At 53.4% G+C, this 21,836-nt stretch overlaps 4 protein-coding genes across 4 annotated transcripts; all 4 read left to right on the top strand.

The window, feature by feature from the left end:
• Positions 1–1,594: 1,594 nt before the first annotated feature.
• Positions 1,595–2,863, top strand: J4E88_008583 (uncharacterized protein; the record flags this gene model as incomplete). Its single annotated transcript, XM_049402193.1, has 2 exons — positions 1,595–2,032; positions 2,480–2,863. The coding sequence occupies 2 exons, from the start codon at positions 1,595–1,597 to the stop codon at positions 2,861–2,863; spliced, it is 822 nt and encodes a 273-aa protein (XP_049251864.1).
• A 1,787-nt stretch (positions 2,864–4,650) lies between these two features.
• J4E88_008582 (uncharacterized protein) lies at positions 4,651–6,432 on the top strand (the record flags this gene model as incomplete). Its single annotated transcript, XM_049402192.1, has 2 exons — positions 4,651–4,656; positions 4,771–6,432. 2 exons carry the CDS (start codon positions 4,651–4,653, stop codon positions 6,430–6,432), a joined length of 1,668 nt encoding a protein of 555 aa, XP_049251863.1.
• Positions 6,433–12,023: 5,591 nt separating this feature from the next.
• Positions 12,024–12,944, top strand: J4E88_008581 (uncharacterized protein; the record flags this gene model as incomplete). The annotated part of the gene is made up of 1 exon (XM_049402191.1): positions 12,024–12,944. The coding sequence occupies one exon, from the start codon at positions 12,024–12,026 to the stop codon at positions 12,942–12,944; it is 921 nt and encodes a 306-aa protein (XP_049251862.1).
• Positions 12,945–16,186: 3,242 nt separating this feature from the next.
• Positions 16,187–21,536, top strand: J4E88_008580 (uncharacterized protein; the record flags this gene model as incomplete). Its single annotated transcript, XM_049402190.1, has 3 exons — positions 16,187–16,544; positions 16,594–17,595; positions 17,983–21,536. The coding sequence occupies 3 exons, from the start codon at positions 16,187–16,189 to the stop codon at positions 21,534–21,536; spliced, it is 4,914 nt and encodes a 1,637-aa protein (XP_049251861.1).
• Positions 21,537–21,836: the final 300 nt, after the last annotated feature.

Raw genomic sequence — 21,836 nt, 5'->3', positions numbered from 1 at the left:
GCATTACCAGGACTATAATCAGAGTTCAGTCACCAGAAACTTTGTTCAGGCTCCTCGTGGTTCTCTCAGAAAAGTTGCGGATACGGTGGGGAGTCTTCGGATGTCAGCGTCGCAAGGTTTATTTGGTACGACGATGTCAACGGGGGGATCGCTGCAACGCCACGCAGCACTGCTTCACGATGCACGCACGGTCACAACACCAATACGAACAACGACACTACCGCTACCCTTAAGCGGGTACGATCTCATTAAGCGGTCCCACATCAGCCAAAGATCGTGAGCTCTGGCCGAATAGCCTCAATTCCACTTGGAGTGGAGCATAATATATTGGATAATTGCGTCGCGCGCGCCTTGCTCGCGTGGCTACAGAGTGGATGAGGTGCATTGAATTGAATACAGTAGTGTGGCCAAATGCCCCGCCAGTTGTTGCAAGCTGGCCGTACTTGAGCGGGATGGTAGGTGTGTGGCGCCTCTCGCGGCATACTTGCCTAGTCGTTTAGCTGTGATGTCAAGGTATGTCTATCATGTCTATCAACGTTCATCACCGCCTGTTCTTGCGTTTGCGCAGGGTGTCGCAATCAAGCTATGGGGTGAGTGCTATGTCATCACTGTACGGGCGCCCCAGGAAATGAGTTCACGCTTGACGCAGCAGTTCCGTCCTCGGAGAAGGTTGAGGCGTTGCTTTTCTTTTAGAAAGGGTGTGATTGGTTAGAGATAAGGGACGCCCAAACGGGCACAGTGGGGCCCAACGGCTGGCCGCCTCGAGAAGAGGCGCAACGGTCGTGGTGAAGGAATGAGGGTTGCGCTGGGGAAGGGGAAAATGGGGCGTTCGCGTAGGACATAGAGCCTGATCTCAGCCTAGGACTTGTAGTTATCGAGTCTTTTCGAGCAGAGTGGGAGGGCAGTGTGAAGATAGCGAGCTCGATGCGACGGCCATGTTACAATTAGAATCTTCCAAATGGCCGGTCGTAGCCCGATGATACCCTGTCGTTCGGTCGGTCGCCAAGGGTGCAGGCATCCCCCTTCGGGCATGGCCGCCCATCCGTCAGTTCGCTGCTGGGAAGAGGTCGCTGGAGCAGCTGGCGGGCGACGACTTAATTCATCCTGTCCCCAGAGCCTCACCCCAGGTCTCCTCCGCACTCACGCGACACCGCTGTTTCTTATCTACACCTATATCCGCCTCACTCGACGCATATCACATATACGACCACTACCACGAACTACGCTTATATTCACTATCATGTCCTGCTAAACTCGGTCGACTGTTGGCCCCGGCGTCTGTTGTATCACCGCCCTCGTCTCTTATCGCCTGCACGTCAGCTACCAATTGACACGCACCCTCACCACCAACACGTCCCCAACCGTCCCCAAGGAGCCGCACGCGTCCTGCTGGCCTGTCAGCGTCGTCTGCACCCGTCGCACCACTGCAGAGCCACTGATAGCCTCCCGCTCCCAAAGGGCTGTATCAGAACCTCCAGCGCACCAATACCAGCGCAGCACTTCACCGCCTGCACCACGTATCATACGTCTCTCGCGACTTCTCGCCAACCTCAACCTCATTCCGTCATCGCCAACCTCAACTCCTCCCGTCACCATGGCCACGACCTTCTCAACCGCGACTGCGATCCCGCAACACGCACCCTACCAGCACCACGCCTACCGAAAGAGCACCCACTCGCAGTACTCACCCACACACTCCGGCGTCAACACGCCCGCCAACGTCTCGCCCACGTCGCCGCGCACCACACACCTGCCCCTCGCCCGCCACCAGGGCATCTACCAGCCGCGCACCGCCATCGGCATCCCCGCGGCGCTGCGCAAGACGGAGAAGCCCAGCAGCAAGTCGCCGCCCAAGGTCGACTCGGGCGTGTCGTCCCCGAACCAGGGCTGGTCGGCTGGCACGTACGGGTGGGTCGCTAACGAGGGCAGCGCGACGCCCGTCTCGCAGATTGGCAATGAAGACATGCAGAGCCTCTACAACGCCGAACCACTGTCGCCCGTCGCGGGGCCAATCACACGCAACCACTGGCAGGTATGTATTCGCGCCTTTCCTACTTGTCCGCTATGCCGCTGCTAGCCCGTCCGTGCTTCCCTGTCGCGTGCTCACCTGGGCTGCGAGGGGACCGTCTTACGTACATGGTCCGGTCCCACTGCCTAGCGCGCGTTGGTCTGGCCTCCCGCTGTCTGCAGAGCCGACATGCCGAGCCCTCCAATTCAGCTCAACAAGACGCCTGGGGGGGCAAACTCGGCGGCCAAGGTCGATCATGTTGTGCATGTCGCCTTGCCATGGCCTTCGGATAATTTCCATCGTCTGCCGGCTGTCGAGACATGCACACGTCGTCCCCCACGCTAGACCTATACCTAGACTTTTACCCGATGCAGGGCTGGAGTCCGGGCTGTTCGGGCTAGCGACACCTGTCCACTTGTCCACAATTCAGAGTTGCCGTTGCGTCCAGAATCCACACTAACTCGTCCCTAGGCCGACGGTTCCACATCGGTGTGTTCGGCATCCAGCTGCCAGGAGCCCTTTGGCTTCTTCCAGCGGCGCCACCACTGCCGCAAGTGCGGCGGCATCTTCTGCTGGCAGCACTCGCGCAACAACGTGCGTCTCGACGAGCTCGCCCGCTTCCACCCTGAAGGCCACTGGCACCGTGCCTGCGACCGCTGCCACAGCTCCTTCCGTGAGTGGGAGCACCTCCGCTCCAGCCGCACCAACAGCGAGAGCTCCGACAGCAGCAACAGCAACAGCCCCGCTCCCGCAAAGTCCATCGAGACTCCTGCGCCCGCTAAGCGTCCTGAGAACACGCGCGTAGGCAGCTTGGCCCAGAGCTTCCAGGGCACATGGAACTGGAGCACTTTCTAAACTTGGGCGTTTGCTTGTCATCGCTCGCCCGCAGCTTCCTTCATATCTTCATGACACCTGGACGGACGGATCTTCCTGCTCCTGGCGTACTCTCTTTTGATGATATCCGGAGGGCCCAGTATTGTCGTAACGGCACTGGTCCCATTCCACCTTTTCACTTGCTTCGACACGACACGAAGCCTTTCTGCATCTGCATCCACTAAACTGCATAATACCGGCGTCCTCTCTTTGCTTTTCCAACATGGCGTCTTACCAATCAACGGGGTGGTCTGCGTGTGTTTTGTCTCTTGTCCTTGCGATTCAGCGTTTTCCTTCGACAACTTTAGAGAGTGCTTTTCTCTCTCTTGATCTCTCTCGACGGGTCTTCCTTTGTGGAGTCGACAGAGATGTTACTGTGTTTTACGGCCGACGAAGATATCCAGAATAATGATTGTTGGAGATGGTCTTTCTTTCGATGAGACTCCAGGTCATGGCGGTACGCGGTGATGTGCGACGGACGCACGTCTGTTCGAGAAGCCGTGCGTCCATCGCACATCACTGCGTATCGTCATGACCCGGACGGCTCTGGGCGGTTGGCTGATGGTTGTTCGGCTGGGTTGTATGTGTTTTATCATGTGGTATGATATGCGAGCAAGATGGTGGTTGTAGTTTGTTGAGATGAGATGAAATCATATTGGTATATTCTGAAAACCTCCGAGTTTGTGAGTAGATGAGTGAGGTGGTGCGCATGTGCATGTATATGTAGTAAGCGTGGTGAGTGTGCTTTGGTCTTCTGTGCGTGTATGTGTGTCGATAAAGTGGTGCGCATGTGCTCGTACATGTAGTAGGCGTGGCGGGTGTGTTGTGATGTGGTACCCTGATGGCGTGATGTCGGTAAGGGTTTGGTCGGGCGAGGCTAAGGGCAGGTGTTTGATGCATGTGGATGCCGCTTGTGGGTAATGTACCATAGTATTGGAACTGTTTGGCAGTGAACCCAGTAATCGAGAACTATAGACGATGTTTGCGCGTGTGTTATATGTTAGCATCTACCTTGCAAGGTATCGAGCATGGATGAAGCCGTAGAAACATCTCCACCCACCAACCTACCCCAGCATCAAGAACCCCAAACACGAATACGAAAACAATAAGACGAGAACAATGGTACATAATTAAAGAGAGAGGAACGACATTCCATACCACAAACATAGTCCATGACTCCTCCCCGTGCTTCGTTCGCAAGATGGTGCCATGCGGAGATACCCCGCACTCCGATTGGTCAGATGCAGTGGAGTGCTGATGGCGTTTTTTTGCTGGACGAGCACGACGACGTTTACTGCACGAGTCATCGAGGGATCTGGTGAGATACGCGAGACTGCTTTGTTTATCTCTTGGTTTATGCGCTTGTCCTAGTCTTACTCGAACTCTGCCGGGATTTACGGGTTTGTGACTCTACTGCACTCCAGGGTTCGCTACGCTCGCTACACCCGCCGACCGACAAGATCTCGACCGACACGAACTAGCTGAACGAATCTCGCTGCGCTCGATCTCACTTCGTTCGACGTCCGTCGCCATACGTCCTTCTCTTCTCCAAGTGTTTGGGGGCGCCGTCGCCCCCAGGTTAGCAAGAGGAATTCCGAATCGATACTGCGCGAAGATGGCGACAATGGCTCAGACGACGGTGCAGGGGAATGGGGAGGGGGCGGGGACATTGCACAACACTGGGAATGGAATAGCGCAAGAAACTGGAAGCAGTAATGGGGCGGCGCAGTCGAACGGGAAGAGGAGGAAGCTACATGGGCGCGCATTCTATGAGAGTATCGGCAGTCCAAAGCTCATCCTTGCGCCCATGGTGGAACAGTCAGAGTTCGTATGTCTCTTCATTCCATACGACTCTGCACAGAGCCGATGGCTAACCTCATTGTCTGCAGGCATGGCGACTACTCTCGCGCTCATTCCTCCCCGAATCTCAGCAAAAAGACCTCCTAGCATACACCCCAATGTTCCACTCGAAGATGTTCGGCGAAAAGAGCAACTACCGCGATGCGCACTTCCAACCCCTCAAATCGACTATCCCCTCCCCCAGCGACGAATACCACCTCTCACAACTACCCGAGTCGGACAGACATCTCGACGGCAACCCAGCGTTCGACAGACCCCTCACCGTACAATTCTGCTCAAACGACCCCGAGGACTTTCTGCGCGCGGCGAAACACGTTGCGCCCTTTTGCGATGCGGTTGATCTGAATCTGGGATGTCCACAAGGAATCGCGAAGAGAGGGAAATACGGCGCATTCCTGCAGGAAGACTGGGATCTGATATCGAGGATGATACGCAAACTACACGAGGAACTGGATGTCCCAGTCACAGCGAAGATGCGTGTCCTTGAGACACCGGAGAAAACTCTCGCATATGCAAAAACACTATTAGACGCTGGCGCAAGCATCATCACAGTGCACGGCCGCCGTCGAGAACAAAAAGGTCACAACACCGGCCTCGCAGACTGGAAGATGATCCGCCACCTACGGGAGAACCTTCCTAGAGAAACCGTCATATTCGCCAACGGCAACATACTCCAACACGAAGACATCGCCGCGTGTCTGGAAGCCACAGGCGCAGACGGCGTCATGAGCGCAGAAGGAAACCTGTACGACCCTACTATCTTCGCCGCGCCACCGCCACCCGGCCAGGAAGGACGGGAGTACTGGCGCGGTCGCGATGGTAAGGGTGGATACAGGATGGACGCAGTAATGAGACGGTACATGGACATCATCCATAAATACGCACTCGGTCAAGACCCGCCACAACGGAAACCGCTCTGGATGCCCGGCGATCCTGAGACCGAAGACCCATCAAAACAACCGGAAGAAACAGCAGAAACAGCCCATTCAAACTCGAACACAGACGCAGCAGAAAACGGCAAACGCCCCGCCTCTCAAGGCGAAAGCCCGCCAAAGAAGAAACAAAAACCCTTGTCTAAAGCCGCAAAGAAGAAGGAGGCTAGCAACCCCAATCTCACAGCCATGCAAGCCCATCTCTTTCACCTATTGCGTCCGCTTGTGTCTCAACACCACAACGTACGCGACGCGCTTGCACGATCACGGACGGGCGATATTGAGGCGTTTGAGAATGTGTTGAGGCTTGTTGAGGAGGCGGTTAAGGAGGGGATTATGGGGTATGAGGAGGAGCACGCTAACGACGCTGTCACAGGAGCCCAAGATGTGAAGGAAGAGGGGAAGGTGGATGGCAAGGACGCAAAAGAGGAGGAGCAGGTGGAATTAGATCCGTATGAGAGTTCTCTTGCGACTGTTGCAAGGGTTAAGAGGCCGTATTGGGTGTGTCAGCCGTATGTTAGACCACTGCCGAAGGAGGCGTTGGAGAAGGGGAGTATGACTGTTAGTAAGAAGGAGAGGAAGAGGGCGGAGGAGGAGATAGAGAGGAGGAAGAAAGAGGAGGGGTTGGAGAAGAGTGTGGGGTTGGTGCCTGGGGGGCGGGTTGAGGAGAAGGTTGTTAGTGAGGAGGGTGGAGACAAGAATGGGGAGGGAGAGAAGGAGGTTGTGGAGGAGCCGCGGGATGGGATGGTGTGCGGCTAAGAGAGCAAGAAAGCATCCAATATTAACACCAGTAATCATCCCCCTCGAAACATGGAATGACGCGTTCCAAACTCCACTGCATGATCAGCCATGTGTCGATGATGTGATCTTGAGAAGCGGAGACTCAAGGCTGAACGGTCTTTAAGACGAATATGCAAGTATGCTGGCACAACAAACGAAGATATCGCATGGCTTGCAGTCGGGGTAAGAGATGTAGACAGTAGAGATACAGGTTAATACTATCATAATTCTTCTATATCTCGATGCGACAATGTCGATTGCTATATTGTGGTTGGGCGCTGTCACCATACACGAGATCTTGAGGTACCCATCATCAGCTCCTTCATCTGTCTTTGTAACACGTGCATCCAATGCCATGGGGTTGTGGTAGCACATAGTGTAATCGCCTCTTGTTTGATGTCAATGGCGGAAGGGGAAGTATGCGCAACACTCAGGATAAGAGGTCATCGGCGTGGCTGTGACCGTGACTGCGACAGGGCTCGTGGCTGTGGCTGTGGTTGTATCCCGCCTCTACTCCTGTTCCTAGCACCTGATGCTGGGACGGGCGCGCTACGTCGAACAGTAACTCGATCGATGTCAGTACATCAGTCCGCGCGAATGCAGGATGTCCAAGGGCGTACCTCGATGGATGGTCAAACACCATACAGCATGCACACTCGCAAAGATGATCATAGCAAGAAGCTGAAGGAGTGCCAAGACGTCTGATCTCGTCCACATAGCTAGGATGTTGGCTGCTGTTCCCGTGCGGCGTGGTAAGGGGTGTGGGGGCGGAAACGATAGGTTGTGATCCTTCGGGGGTCGTTCTGTCCTTTACTACATTGCGGGCTTTTGTGTTCTTATCTACCTGGGTATGAACATGTTTGCCCGGGAAGAAGGCACGAAGGCTGTGCGCGGCGACATCGCGAGGTTTAGGGGCTCAATTCCTTTGCGCATCCGTATGCGGTTGCGGAACGATGAGCATCCTCGCATGTTGATGGTGCTAGTCTCTTTCGTGCTGCGGAACTGCAGAGTGCTGGTAATGATATCGCGCTAGTGAGTGCCCGAAACAGCGCTAAGACTGTTCTGGCTGCGGAAGCATGGCCTGAGCGTGAAGGATGGCGTAGTCTAGTCTGCTTTGGGATGCGGAAGCTGTTACCGACGTCCCTCAGCCTCTGTCACTCAGGCTTGGCCCTTGATGTCTGCCTGTCTCTCAACAGCCCTGGTTCTCGCCGTGTCAGTGTATAAACAATGCTTCTGCATTCTATCAACATGTCGCCTCCCAACCCACCGACTCAATCATTTGAGGGCTTTCATACAGTTGCGCACCTCTCTACTAGCACGGTGCCTCATCAGCATCTCGCTCCTCCGCCCTTGGGGTCTCCGAAGCTTCTTTCGAAAGACCCCAGCGTCTATCCGCATCTCATCAAGTAGGCATCCAAGTGAACGTCATGGATTATCGCGAATTCGCGGCCCAACAAGGCGAGGAAGTCACGACCAGACGAAACCATCGACCAGTCAATTCATCGCTCTTTACAGTCGCTCAAGAAGATGTTGCATACCCTCTTCCGCATTTGAACGATCCCCGGATGCTTAGCGATCTATCGACGAGCATGAACCTACAGTACATACCTCAGCCAACGTCGATAGTACTATTTCAGTCCAATTAGCTGTTAGCAGAGCCCGCGGGACTCGTTCAAGCTTAGAAGACACAACTACCCGAAGACACTCTGCTTCAGCTTGCTAAGGCGAAGTGGCAGTATAAGGCAGCACGCTACCATATTTTAGAGAAGGCGCAAGCATTTCCTACAAATTCACACGTACGAGAGGCCACGGCTGGGTATCCATATACTGTAACAGGTGAGGCCGCAACAGGCTCTACTAGAGCCTACTATTCCTCTAGTATGCCAGCGTACCCACCTCAGATACCCAGTCATAGCTTTATCCCAAGCGATAGTAGCAGTACGTACGGGTTCGACGTCTACTCATAGCCTGGACAACAACTTACACTAACCGTCATCTATCCAAACACCCCTCACGATCATATCCAGGGCTTCGGCCCGCAGGGTAATACATTTTCCGACGCTCAAGACCTCCATTACAATGCCGTAGGTAACGCAGAATATAGCCAGCGACCTCCTATTAATCCGATAGCACTCGCGACATCGCATTACAACACGGGTCCTTCTTTGTTAAGCACATGTAATCTTAGAAGTAATACCTCTTCCCTTATAACGCTTACTCAATATTATTACCTATAACCAGGTCTCCCGCTATAAGCTATTAGACCGGTACCTGCTCCTGCAAATCAACTGCCAGCATACATAGCCAACAACATCGAGCACGGTGCGATAGGTCCTCTCGCTGCAAACCCCTCTTAGAACGAGGATTTAACTCTACCTGCTGCTTGTTCGTTCGCTACAGCAATACATAAGTTACCGCCGGTCGCAGAGACCAGTCTTAATACAACAGAAACTCTCGATATAACAGGCGCTACCGGCCTACTCGTCCCTACTAGAGCTATTAGAGGAAAGCCGAAGTGCGGCAAGAGAACACAAAGCGTGGCGGCTAGCCCCTACCATAAGAAGACGGGACCTAGCCGCGAAATGGAGAATGTCTCTTTCTACACAGACCCAGAAGCACATAGCCAGCAACAAAAGAATTAGCTAAAGGTCTATAGTCAGCGTACAGACAAGAGTAAATCGTTATGCTTTAGATATCGCTGTAGCAAACGCAAGGTATGTAACTTCTTTACAACTTTATGTTTAACATCTTGCTAACTCTATTCGAAGTGCATAATCTTAACCAGAGACGCCTGCTAAGAATGCCAAAAAATCCTAGAGAAGCACTACAATCGCACGGTTCTTCCAAAGTTCACGTGTAATGTCCGAACGAAGTTCTCTAAAATGTCCATCTTCACCGACATATCACCAACAGAGATGTCTGCGGCCGAGGCTCTGCTCAGAATACGATCTAGTCTTTCTCAACCATTGAAAATTAATTAGGACGATGATTTCCCGCCTATAACAATCGAGGATTCTGCATCTACAGACCTCGGGGTCGTAACGCACGTTGTCGTTAGACTTATAAGTTGCATTCGCAGCTTTCTAGACATTCTTAAGCCGTCACATATCAGACAGTTTATTCCACTAACGTCTCATAAGAGAATCTTCATAAGTTACTCTTTCAGCATAGTTAGATAGAAAAAAGCAATCTGCTTCTTTTGGCCGGATTTGAAAGACGTACTAGACTTTCATAACACGTTCCATCGCTATAGTTACTACCTTTGTTTCCGAACACTTGATAGGCTAATCTCCTCCAGGAAGTATAAGGCTGCAGCCTTGTTACTAAACTTCTTATATAAAGGGATTTCCTCTATAGAAGACCCTATCATAATAGAAGTACCTGCGAAAGAACATTTATTGTTGTCTATCACGCATTATATATTACACGTATATCGCGTTATCGCTACAAGAATGCCGGCGACAGCGCGGTACGTATACAGCTTTCCGGAGACAGCTAAGTTATTCCCCGAGAGTTGCGGAGTCTTGCCAAACGAACTTTAGGTAGGCACTACAACACGCGATCTATTGCACCTGCATAAGGACTTATCAGATACATTATCAAGACTAAGAACAACGGGTAGCGTTAGCAAGAAGGTCTTGCTAGGCTAGAAACGACCTCTCGTGCTAGACGCGTACTTGCCCGCAAATTTCTTGGCCCTCTTTAGAATAAGCACAGAATCTGTAGACGCCGCTCACGCGGAGTTTAATAAAATAATAAAGTATAGAGAGACAATACTCCCTAATATAGCGCTTGATCTGTCTCTATTAACTTTGTCCATCTCGCTCAAAGCATTCTTTAATCAAGCAAATATTGCAGAATCTCCAACAATACCTGCAGACGAAATCTGTAGTTGTGTTGTTTTAGTCTTAGTCCACATATAGGAGTTCTTAAGAGACTGTTATCTTCGGGCTTTTATAATAGAGCCTTCAGATCTAGAGAACTGCGAGCTAGACATGCGTTATATTTAGAAATGTAGGATGATAGGTGCGCTCGCTAGCGGCGACAAGAGTGATGTACACGAATTTGCGAGGGGAGCGATAACCAGATGTGCGGAATCAGCCGCATTAGAAGTCGAAAACACGTACATAGAGAAAACAAAAGATGATAAATATGCCAAGGGCCAGTGATTGTAGAGACGACGGCCTGCTATCCGCAAACCTCTTCTGCATCGTTTGTCTAGACTAACTTTCTATGTCTTACAGCTAGTTCTGCGCTAAACTTACGATATTGCATTTTCAGCGAAAGTACTCACCGATGTACATCATTTGTCCCAAACGTTACCATACTCTGTTATGTCAGTCAGAGCTGCAAAGATGTGGTGCAAGGGGGCGGCTAAAACATCAAGAGCCCCCTAGGTTGGGTAGTTTGACCTTGCTTTGCAGGGCTTTAAAACGAAAATACCTGGGTATCTAGGAACGTGTTTATGTCAATAGCTGGCGCGTAGATTATAAAGCAGACGTGCAATATATCGCATTGGCGATGATTGTGAATAGCTCGATCTGGCGCTTCAGCTTTCGTGGGCTTAGCAGGGTACCAAAGAGCTTCGCTTACGACTCTCTGACAAGTCCGGCGATGCTTCGTTGTCTTAAGTGATCCGGAATGCTGACAGAGACAGGACTGGGGAGTCATTGAGAGCAATAAACATGCACGCCCTTCAAGGCAAAGTTTGACCTCACCACAGCAGTGCATGAGTCACGATAGCCACGTTAGTGCGAAAAACGCTCACTCCGTCACTCCGTCACTCCGTTTCAATTGTAGTATACAACCTGCTGGTGTTGTGTCAAAAACTTTCTAAAGGGCGTGCATGTATGATCTGATCAGTAATCCTAAGGCAGCATGGTATGCATTATTCGAGCCTGGCGGGTTCTATCGGCTCCCTTGCGCCTCCTCTTGTCAGCCTTGCGTACACGCACATGGCCATGGCAGTCTGCCATCGATGGAGGGAACGCGCAATACCGGAAACTCTATCATGCTCAGCTATAGCGAATAGCTTGAGCTGACATGTGAAACAGACGCAGGTAAGGCACCAGACGATCTCAGGGCAGCGATAGTGGCAGCCCGATGTGTAGCGCGCGACGTGATTGGTCGTCGGACCCCATATGCCGTGTAGTCCGTGCGGTCCGGGCAAGGGTTCAAGCTAGTGACATCACTTTCTCAACATCAGTGGGGGATGGCCTCGAGACGTCACTCGCCCGCGCACCTCGACTGCGCGCGATCTCCAGCTGTTCTGCCGCTATGAGTATAGAGCCAGTCTTAGGACCCTGAGCGCTTGAAACTGCGGGTCCCAAAACAACGTGTTGCATGCTACCGTAGAGTTTGTCGGTGTGCCCTCTTTATAGGGCGCATCGCGCCTTCCCAAAGCAGGGTTTGCCTGAATTGCGCCAATTCAAGACGACGACTGCCACGCAATTTCCCTCATCACTGCCACCGAGCGCACCATTATAGTCCTCTCTTCCCACATCAACCGCACCTTCACCACCACACCGACCTCACCACATGCGCAACTAAACAGCGACCGCATCCCCGCCATGACCAGCGTACTAAAAGGCGGCTTCGGCTCGCCCAACGGTGCGCCATTAATCGCGACCAACTCAGGCACCGAGTTCGTCAACACCGTGTGCCCACTCAAGAGCGCCCTCGATGGCTACGACAACACGCTCCCCTGCAGCCAGCAGAAGATCCACGTCCCGCAGAACTTCTGCGACGCCATGGCCATCCGCGAGGAAGTCTACGGCGAGCAGGGCGTCCCCCTCGAAGCCGAGTTCGACGAAGACGATGCCCGCAGCTGGCACTGGGTCGCTTATGCTTCCGTCGCCACACACTCAACCCACCCTCCCAAGACACTGCGCCGCTCCGACTCTGGCAACACTCCAGCTGATGACGCTCGCCGCGCCTCAGCCACCGCCACCCGCGTCCCCGTCGCGACGATTCGCCTGATACCCCCGCCCCACGGCCCGAACAAGTACGTCGAGGACGACAAGACGGACAAGCATGCCGATGCAGATCCACCCGGTGAGGAGCAGGAGAGTAAGCACCCGCCTGAGCCATACATCAAGCTCGGCAGGCTGGCAGTACTAGCGCCCTACCGCAGTCTCGGCCTCGCGAAGCTGCTCATCAACGCCGCCCTTGACTACGCGGGGTCAAATCCTGATCTCATCTACCGGCCTCCCTCTCCCACAGCACTGGAGATGGCGCAGATACTGGGTAACAACAAGGAGCGGGAGATTACCTGGCAGGGCTTGGTCATGATCCATGCCCAAGCCAACCTGCAGAGCATGTGGGAGAAGCACGGCTTCCATGAAGAGTTGAAGAACGATGATGGCGACGTCGAAATACCAGCAGAACCCCACTGGATCGAAGAAGGCATCGAGCATGTTGGCATGTGGAAGAGGTTGCCGATTGAGAAGAGGAAGAGGTTGTCGCTTTCTTCCCTGGAGTCGGGGTCTTGAAAAGTTTTGGTTTTGTTTCTGGTTTACTTACACATGTTTGATAGGTTCTGGCGTGGAGATGTCCCAGTTCCAAGGATCTATGTCAGGCCATGACCTTCGCATTTGCGATCTACAGGTCATGCTGTTCACGCTCATTTTACGTACGGAGGATTCAACATTGCTTATACCCCACACTGCACGATTACGACGATACGGCCGGATTTCAACATTATCTGTTTTTTGCGAATAGAAGAGGATGAAGAGGAAAGACATAGAGGCGTCATGGTACATGGCTATAGACTAGTAACGATCCTTCTACTTCTCACATTTCATCCACGTACCCATTTCCAAGAGTCCTGCGTCGTACTCTCTTGTTTTTCCATCCCATTTCTGTTCCTTAGCGAACTTTCACGTCTAGTAATGCGTCTTGGTATTCCTTCACTAGTGCACATCCGGAGAAGCGAACTCGGGTCCTACGCAGTCCCTGTTGGTATGCGAAACACAATACATATCGGCAACTTTTTGCCGTGCGGGTACTACTCGGCTGGTGACCAAGAAGAAGATGCAGACGAAGGCTCATCCCATCAGTGCGACCACGCACCGACCACACATCGGCCTCGTCACATTCACAGAACGTGGGCACAGTGGTACAAACGGCACACTAACATAGTTCCCGCTGTCAGGAACCTTTCACGTAATGTTTGCACTAGATCAAGTCGTAATCCGGTACCTCGCATCCCGGGGTGGTGGAGGTCTCTTCCCTCTACTTCCGTACATGTGCGTATCTGTTCGCCTACCCTACACTGCCGGCCTTATTATATTTATGGAACGTGGGCACAGTTATCAAACGACACACTAAAGTTCTTCCCGCTCTTGAAACCTTTCACTCAAAGGTTCCACTAGATCACGTCGCAAACAGAGCAATTCGGTACCTTGCATCGTTCCCGTCTCCTCCCTTTTCTACCACGTCACAACGGAAACCCGCTGCTGCTCCACTGCTTCACCAATATCGCTTTGCGCTACACTCGGTTCAATGTCTGAAGACATCCTCGCCAAACCCGCCTTCAAGGCTCGCCTCCTCAAGCTCCTCCGCCTATGCACTCGACCCGTCGTCATGCTTCCGTTTCTGGGGACTATCGGCCTCGTCCTCGTCATCACACTGACTACGCTTTTACCGAAAACTGTCCACTCCATCGAGATCCCCGGCGCAGACAACAACCACAACTACCTCGTCGCCGTCTCCCAATTCCCTTTAACAGATTCCACAAAAAAGGATCCTTACCGCCCGGATCAAGACCGCAGGATCATGGTTAGCTTATACATGCCTGTACCCCGGAAACAGTGTTCTGCGATGGGCACGCAGGAGTATATGCCAGCGGGAACCGCGAAGATTGCGAACGAGCAGTTTGTTGAAGGGAATGAGCGGGATGCAGGTGTTTTCGAAACGATGACGTACGAGTCTTGCGTTGGTAGTAGTATTAGTGGTGGGGGCGGCGGCGACGTCAGTAAGGTGTCTGTTGTGGTACTGGAACCACACGTCGACACAAGCAGGTTGATGTACTCGACAACCGCGCGCTACATCGCCGCCAATGGAGCCGCGGTCGTAGTCATCGACCACCCCGGCGACGCGTCAATCGTCGAGTTCACGGCGTCGAGAACGCGGGATTTGGAGGTTGTGTATAACAGTGGGACGGTTCCTTTGTCGAATTTATCGCCTATTACGGAGTATAATGAGACAGTGGAAATGGCGGTCGAAACACGGATAGAGGATATCGCATTTACTCTCGGACAAATCAACAGCACATCCTTGCTAACCCGCCAATTCCCCTCTCTGCACTTCACGGGGAATTTAAACACGGAGTCTTTCGGTATCATTGGTCATGGGCTAGGCGGCACAGTCGCGACGTCCCTCTCCCTCGGGCTCTTCCCTACCCTCCTCTCCCCAACCCTTCTCCACACTACAAACTCCCCCACAGCAAGCTTCAGCATCAACCTCTCCGGCACACCCCCCCTCCTCAACTCCTCCACAAACAACACCCCCCTCTTCTTCTTCGGCCGCGCGGATTTCAGGCGTGAACACGACATCAACTGGCCGACTACATGGAGCCATCTCACGGGTCCGGCTACGGAGTTTGATCTTGATGACTCTGCGGTTTTCGATGCGAGTGATCTGCCGTTGGTTTTGGAGTTGGCGAGGGAGGAGGGAGGGAAAACGGGGGCGGTGGGAAGGGGGTTGAGTGGGGGGAATCCGGCGGAGGGGGCGAGGGCGGTGATATGTTTCTTGGAGAATATTGTTAAGGAGATGGTGGGGCTGGAGGGGCAGGGGAGGAATGTGGGGGATTGTATCAGGATGTTTGAGGGGGTTAGGCCGTATCCTGGGTATGGGAATGGGAGGGGGGGATGAGTGTGTAGATGGGTATGGGGGGAGATGGGGGCTGGTTAGGGTTGTATGGATTGTGGAGGGCTAGGTCCAGGGTGTAGGGAGAGTGTGGTACAGAACTGGGAGTACACGCTGTTGCGCTCGAGGAAGGCGAGGGAGTTTGTGTTCGCGACGGACAAGACGTTGTTTCGCGGCTTTTTGTTTGGGGTAGAAAAGGTGTAGCAAGGGAGCGCAGTCGCTGCAGCCATCTTTTTGTAGTTAATAGCATTATACCAGGGCAACTTTAAGAACCATCGCGCATGTATTAGTAGTCTGTGGCAGCGCGTCTATAGATAAGCCTTTTCGTAGCAGATAAACTAAGGCAACAAGACAGTAGGGTAGAGCCTCCATTGACGCCAAATTTCTCGTATGCTCTTCTTGTCCTCGGTAGTTCATAGATTTGCTGTATGTCCCGTGCATGAGAAGGAGATGTAGAGCGTCTCTCGTTTCCATCATGTCGGAAGTTTCGGAACGGTTCCGCGGCGCTGCGAAAATGTTCGAACGCATTGCTAGAACCATGCACGGAGATACAATCGCCACATGACAATGAGCATGAATCTCTCTACTTACACACGATTATGACAATCCAACTACCGTGTATCGAACTACCGCGTATCGCACCTCGCCGCATACCCCACCTTTGCTGTGGCTTCTTAGTAAGGATTCGCCAAGAGCGTTGCAGATCCCTGTCAACAGGCTCGGACAGCCCACCTAAAGCGCTCCAAAGCATGTCACATATCAGTCATCTCCGCCCTACCCTCTTGCGGCGTATATAGCTCCCCATGTGCGCCCCTCCCAATGTTGGAAGAAGCTCTCCAAATCGACACTCCCCATAATGGCGCAAATGGCTAGGATACGGGCGGGTCCGGCCGCGCTGCGACGAGCGGCTGGTGGCAATCAGATGTCACGTCCGCTTTCACGACCGCTTGCACACCCGACTACGCGACTGTCGATAGGCGCATTACGCACAAGATGCATTGCGACGAATGCTGCGATCCAGGAACCTGACGTGGAATTCCCCGCGGGTGTGCCTCCAGTTTCGGTGCCGTCGACGTCGAAGGTGGATGAGCGGAGGAAGGCGATTAAGAATGCGAAACCTTTCTCCGATTTCTTGACGGATACGTTCAATCGGCAGCATGACTATCTCCGTATCAGCATCACAGAGCGCTGCAACCTGCGGTGTCTGTACTGCATGCCAGAGGGTGCGCTTCCAACATCTGCATAGCAAAGGACTCTGCTAACAAAAAATAGAGGGCATACCGCTATCACCCCCCGCCAACATGCTCACCACGCCCGAGATCTTCTACCTCTCCTCCCTCTTCGTCTCGCAAGGCGTAACCAAGATCCGGCTCACAGGCGGCGAGCCCACGGTCCGCCGCGACATCGTCCCGCTCATGCAGCAAATCGGCAGTCTGCGCCCGCGCGGCCTCCGCGAACTCGCCCTCACAACCAACGGCATCTCGCTGCACCGCAAACTAGATGCCATGGTGGAAGCTGGTCTAACCGGCGTCAACCTCAGCCTCGACACCCTAGACCCGTTCCAATTCCAGATCATGACCCGCCGGAAAGGCTTCGACGCCGTTATGAGGTCAATTGACCGTATACTCGAGATGAACAAACTGGGCGCGAACGTTAAGCTGAAGGTCAACTGCGTCGTCATGCGCGGCCTCAACGAGCGCGAAATCCTGCCTTTTGTCGAAATGGGCCGCGAAAAGGACATCGAAGTGCGTTTCATCGAATACATGCCCTTTGGCGGGAACAAGTGGAGCGAGAACAAGATGATCAGTTTCCAGGAGATGCTAGACATCATCCGTACGAAATACCCCGGCCTAAGACCCGTCCCTGGACACAAAAACGACACGAGCAAAACATACGAAGTACCTGGCTTCGTGGGCAAAGTCGGCTTTATCACGAGTATGACGAACGATTTCTGCGGGTCCTGCAATAGACTCCGCATTACGAGCGACGGGAATCTTAAAGTCTGTTTGCATGGTAATGCGGAGGTTTCGTTAAGAGACGTACTGCGCCAGGGTAATGGCGGCGAGCCTATTGACCAAGAAGCATTTGAGCGCATTAAGCAGGTCGAGATGGACCGGCACGAGGGCCCGTTGAGCGACGAAACGGTTCTTGGTTGGGGCCAACGCGAGCGCGAACTTCTGGACGTCGTTGGAGCTGCTGTTAAGCGGAAGGCGGAGAAGCATGCTGATCTGGACGACCTTGCCAATATGGAGAATAGGCCTATGATTTTAATTGGTGGGTGAATATGGATTCTCTCTTTTCTTCTTTCTCTCACGACGCCATTATCTGGGTTTGCTCTCACGAACTGTCATGGTTGGATGTCGCATGATACCACGGTTGTCACTGCATAGATGGCGTTTTGAGCGATCTCATTTACTGTCACTTAGACCTGGATATTTGGCTATATACACCAATCATATACCCGATTCGTCCTCATCTGAGACCGTCCAGTTTGTGATGTACCTTGCTGACCTTATTCAGATGGTAAACCCTTGTCCAGTCTGGATTCCCAATGGCCTACATCGCGAACACCTTCCTACAGCCACTCCAACCCCTTCCTACCGCGCTTTACTACATCCACCTCGCCACTCCCCTTCCTACCCACCCAATCCCACCCCACAGCGACCTCCATCCGCGCCTTCTCAACATCCCCCACCCCCGCCGCAAAGAAAACATACCAACTCAAACGCCTCGCCAAAGCCAAAAAGCTCCTCAAGAACATAGACACATCAAGATCCACAGACGCATTCGGCGTCCAACAGTTTCTAGAGGACGTCGAAGCACCGAATGAATCCGAAAACCTCCTGAGGGATATCGAGAAGAAGATTGCTAATCTACATCGTCGCATCGTCGAGGTTGAGAGGGGGACGCCGCTTGCTTCTGCTTCTGCTTCTGCATCCCAGGTGCCCGCCCCGCCAGTATCTCCGGGAGTGCGTGTGGCTGATGCGTTTGATGCTGTTGGCACTGCGGTCGGTAACGATACGACGGCACCAAGAAAAAGGAAAGGCAAAAACGAGCGCGAGCGAGCCCGAAGACGCGAACAAGAAAGATACCGGAATGAGAAGATGAAGGAACTTGGTGTGCTGCTGAACCAATGTAAAGAACAAGCCACAGTCGTCAAAGCGGAATTAGAGAAAACAGTCGAGATGCGTAAGCGACGCGAACAAGTACTATCTCGAAAACGCACACTACTTCGCCAACTACACGCACATGAAGAGGAGGAGCGCAGGGCCAACCTCGTGCGTAGAACGAGCCAGGCATTTAGGGAGGCTGGGCTGCCGGAGGGATTCGAGCTTGATGAGGTACTCGATGATGCGATGAAGAAGGTTAAGAAGATGCCGATGCATCCGCCGAGGGAAGAAAGGGTGTTTAAAGAGAGGGAGGTGAAGGATGTGGATGTGCCGAGGGCGAAGAGGCTTGTGAGACCGGCGGGGAAGGGGGCTGTGAGTGTGCTGGAGAGGGGTGGGGATGGGGATGGGGAGGAGGTGGTGGGGGAGGAGGTTATGGAGAGGGAACGAGCTGAGGGGGTGGTGGTAGACGATGGCGATACTTCCACATCCAAGTCTCCATCCGAATCGACCCAGGAACAGACAGAGACTACTGCCAGGACCTCAACCGACAAGCCCTCTGCAGAAGAACTAGTTGACGCGGCTGCCGACGACTTCACGAGTTCAGTCGCAAACGCAGGAGATCCCTTCCCTCCCTCGTCCCCCCAGCAAAAGCCATCAACCAAGGCCGGCAAACCCATCAAGAAGGATACACCACTCCCACCACCATCCCCACCAACCTCAAAAGATGACCTCCGCCTCAACATCCCCCCCTCAGGCATCGTCCCCATCGACGCCGACTTAATCCTCTCCCTCGACTCCCCCGTCCCAGCCCTCCAATCCCAAGTCCTCGCCCTCCGCAACCGCCTAAAATCCTCCTACCCCCGCATCGACAACCTCCCCTACGACGTCTGGACCTCGTCCAACAAACGCACTTTGCAAACCTGGCTTAAAATTTTAATCAGCCGATGGAACGCGCGCTTCGATGATGTTGATCGTACGGGCCAGGTTGATAAGGGGATTGTGGATGAGAGGGTGAAGGAGGTACTGGATAGTATGGTTGGGGAACATGATTTGGGGAATGAGGCGGCGGAACGTATGGCGATGAGGTGGCATGAGGCGTTTGAGCGGAGGGGGGATATGTGGGGGGATGCGGAGGGAGTGTTGGATTGGGAGGAGATGGAGGCGGGGGGGTTGGGGTTTTTGGGTGTGGAGAGGGAGGATGGTGGGGTTGAAGGACCGGTGCTGAAGCAAGAGATGGGTAAGACTAGTCACGAGGTGGATGTCGAGAAGAAGATTGAGCCTACGCCTGTGAGGATGGCGGGGAGTGGTGTGACAACGAACGGGGTTATGGGTCGCAGGATGTATTCCACGTCGACGAGAAGGGGGTTTTGGTCTTGGTCCAGGATTTTGGGGACGGAGGCGAAAGACGAAAAGAACGAGAAGAAAAAGGACTTGAAGCAGCGTTATAGGACAGACGCCATACCAGACAGCACGACTCAGCCCAAGCCCGCTGCTACACCGGACGCCAAACCAGTCGCGAAGATCGATACAAAATTGCACGAAAAGACCGACGTTCAATCAATCGCCAAATCAAACCTCAAGCCCGACCCAAAGCGCCAAACCAAGCACCCCGCAGAGTCCGTCCCACCGAAGCATGATGTCAAAGCAGACGCCAAATCCGACGCCAAAGCGGAAACAAAAGATGACGCCAAACCCGACCCTCGCAAAATTAGAGAGGACTCACCTCGGATGCATCGGCCTCCCGGTCAGGGCGTAAGTAAGACCGTCTTGCAGAAAAAGAGGAGGCAAGCTAAGAAGATAGAGGATGAGAGACGAATGACTGAGGCACTGGAGCGAGGACGAGAGGGTGGGGAGAGTGAAGAGAGAGGGGTGGAAGTACAAGAGCAAGGAAGAGAAGATGGAGAACGACAGCCTGGCGCACATCAACATGCACAAGAGCGTGCAGAAGAGTCTGAAACCCAACAGCCGCCCCAACAGCCGCCCCCGGTCGAACGCGCAATCGACAAATTACCGCAATACCGAGTGGAAAGCATCAAAAAGGCCGAGGAAGTCTTACCTAAACCCGTGCCACGCACCCACCAAATCGCACCTAACCAAGACACCGAAACCGACACCGACAAACCAGCCTTCGTACGCGCAAAGAGACCCCTCCAGCCCCTGCCTGGACTCAGACGCTCGAGGCATGTTGAATGGAGGAAATTGGAGCGGACAGAATTGCCCGGGCCGCCTAGACATATTGTGAAGCCCCCGACAGACAGCAAGGGCAAGGGTTCAAGAACAAAGTCCCTGCAAGACTTTTTGGATAGCATGAATGAGGTTGCTGCGCATTCGCCTTTTGAGGCAGAACCGAGACAGCAGACTCGTCCTTTGTCGATGCTGGAGGGGGGCATGGAGGGACTAGTGCAACAATCCTCGTCCGCTCAACAACTTCATCCGCAGAGCAAACCTGCCTCTTCCCAGCCTACCTCCGCTCAGCAACCCCAACCACCACCATCTCTCCCCCACCTCACCCCCTCCGGCTCTGCGCACATGGTCTCCGTATCCGCCAAGGAACACACGACCCGCACCGCCATCGCAGTCGGAACCGTGTATTTCACCAACGCCGTGCCCCTCCGCCTCATCACATCAAAGGCCAACAAAAAAGGAGATGTACTGGGTACATCGCGCATAGCCGGCATAATGGCCGCGAAAAAATGCCCAGATCTAATCCCCCTGTGCCATCCCATCGCTCTAACCCACGTTGGCGTTGAACTACGACTTTTTGGCGATAAGTGGGATCCGCGGACAACAACAACAACAAAGGAAGGGGAGATGGAGGGGATTATGGGGGTATTGGGGAAGGAGATAGGTAAGGAAGGGAAGGAAAAGGGGAAGGGGAAAATGGGTTTTGGGGGTGTGAACATCGAAGCCAAAGTCCAATGTACAGGCCCCACGGGAGTGGAGATGGAGGCCCTGACTGCGGTTATGGGCGCGGCGCTTAGTGTGGTGGATATGTGTAAGGCGGTGGATAGGGCGCAGAGGGTGAGTGGTGTTAGGGTTGTGATGAAGGAGGGGGGGAGGAGTGGGGAGTGGAGAGAAGAGGGGTGGAGGAGTTGGCAGGAATGAGTAGGGTGGGAGATAAAGATGGGGATGGGGAGAAAGTGGGTGATGACGGGGATGTAAGATTATGGGGATGATAATGAGCATGTCTGTGTGGAGAGGATTGTTTCTACGATTTGAAGTTTTACCTCAATAGAGAGTTTTAAATACTGCAGCGACTAAGGTGCCTCGGTACACTCTTTCTATTCAAGCAAAACGCCGCGCTGCCACAGCGACCGATACATGCGCGCTAGTCCCTAGAATTGCAAGGTCATATTCGTGTTATGTCTTCGATTCCCGGTTCGATTCGTCTGATACAAAGAAGAC

This window comes from Alternaria novae-zelandiae (genome assembly GCF_023758075.1).
Source record: "Alternaria novae-zelandiae strain BMP 2774 chromosome Unknown scaffold_20, whole genome shotgun sequence".
NCBI classification, from domain to species: Eukaryota; Fungi; Ascomycota; class Dothideomycetes; order Pleosporales; family Pleosporaceae; genus Alternaria; species Alternaria novae-zelandiae.
Note: the sequence above shows the minus strand (reverse complement) of the source record. Positions and strands in the feature narration are given on the sequence as shown.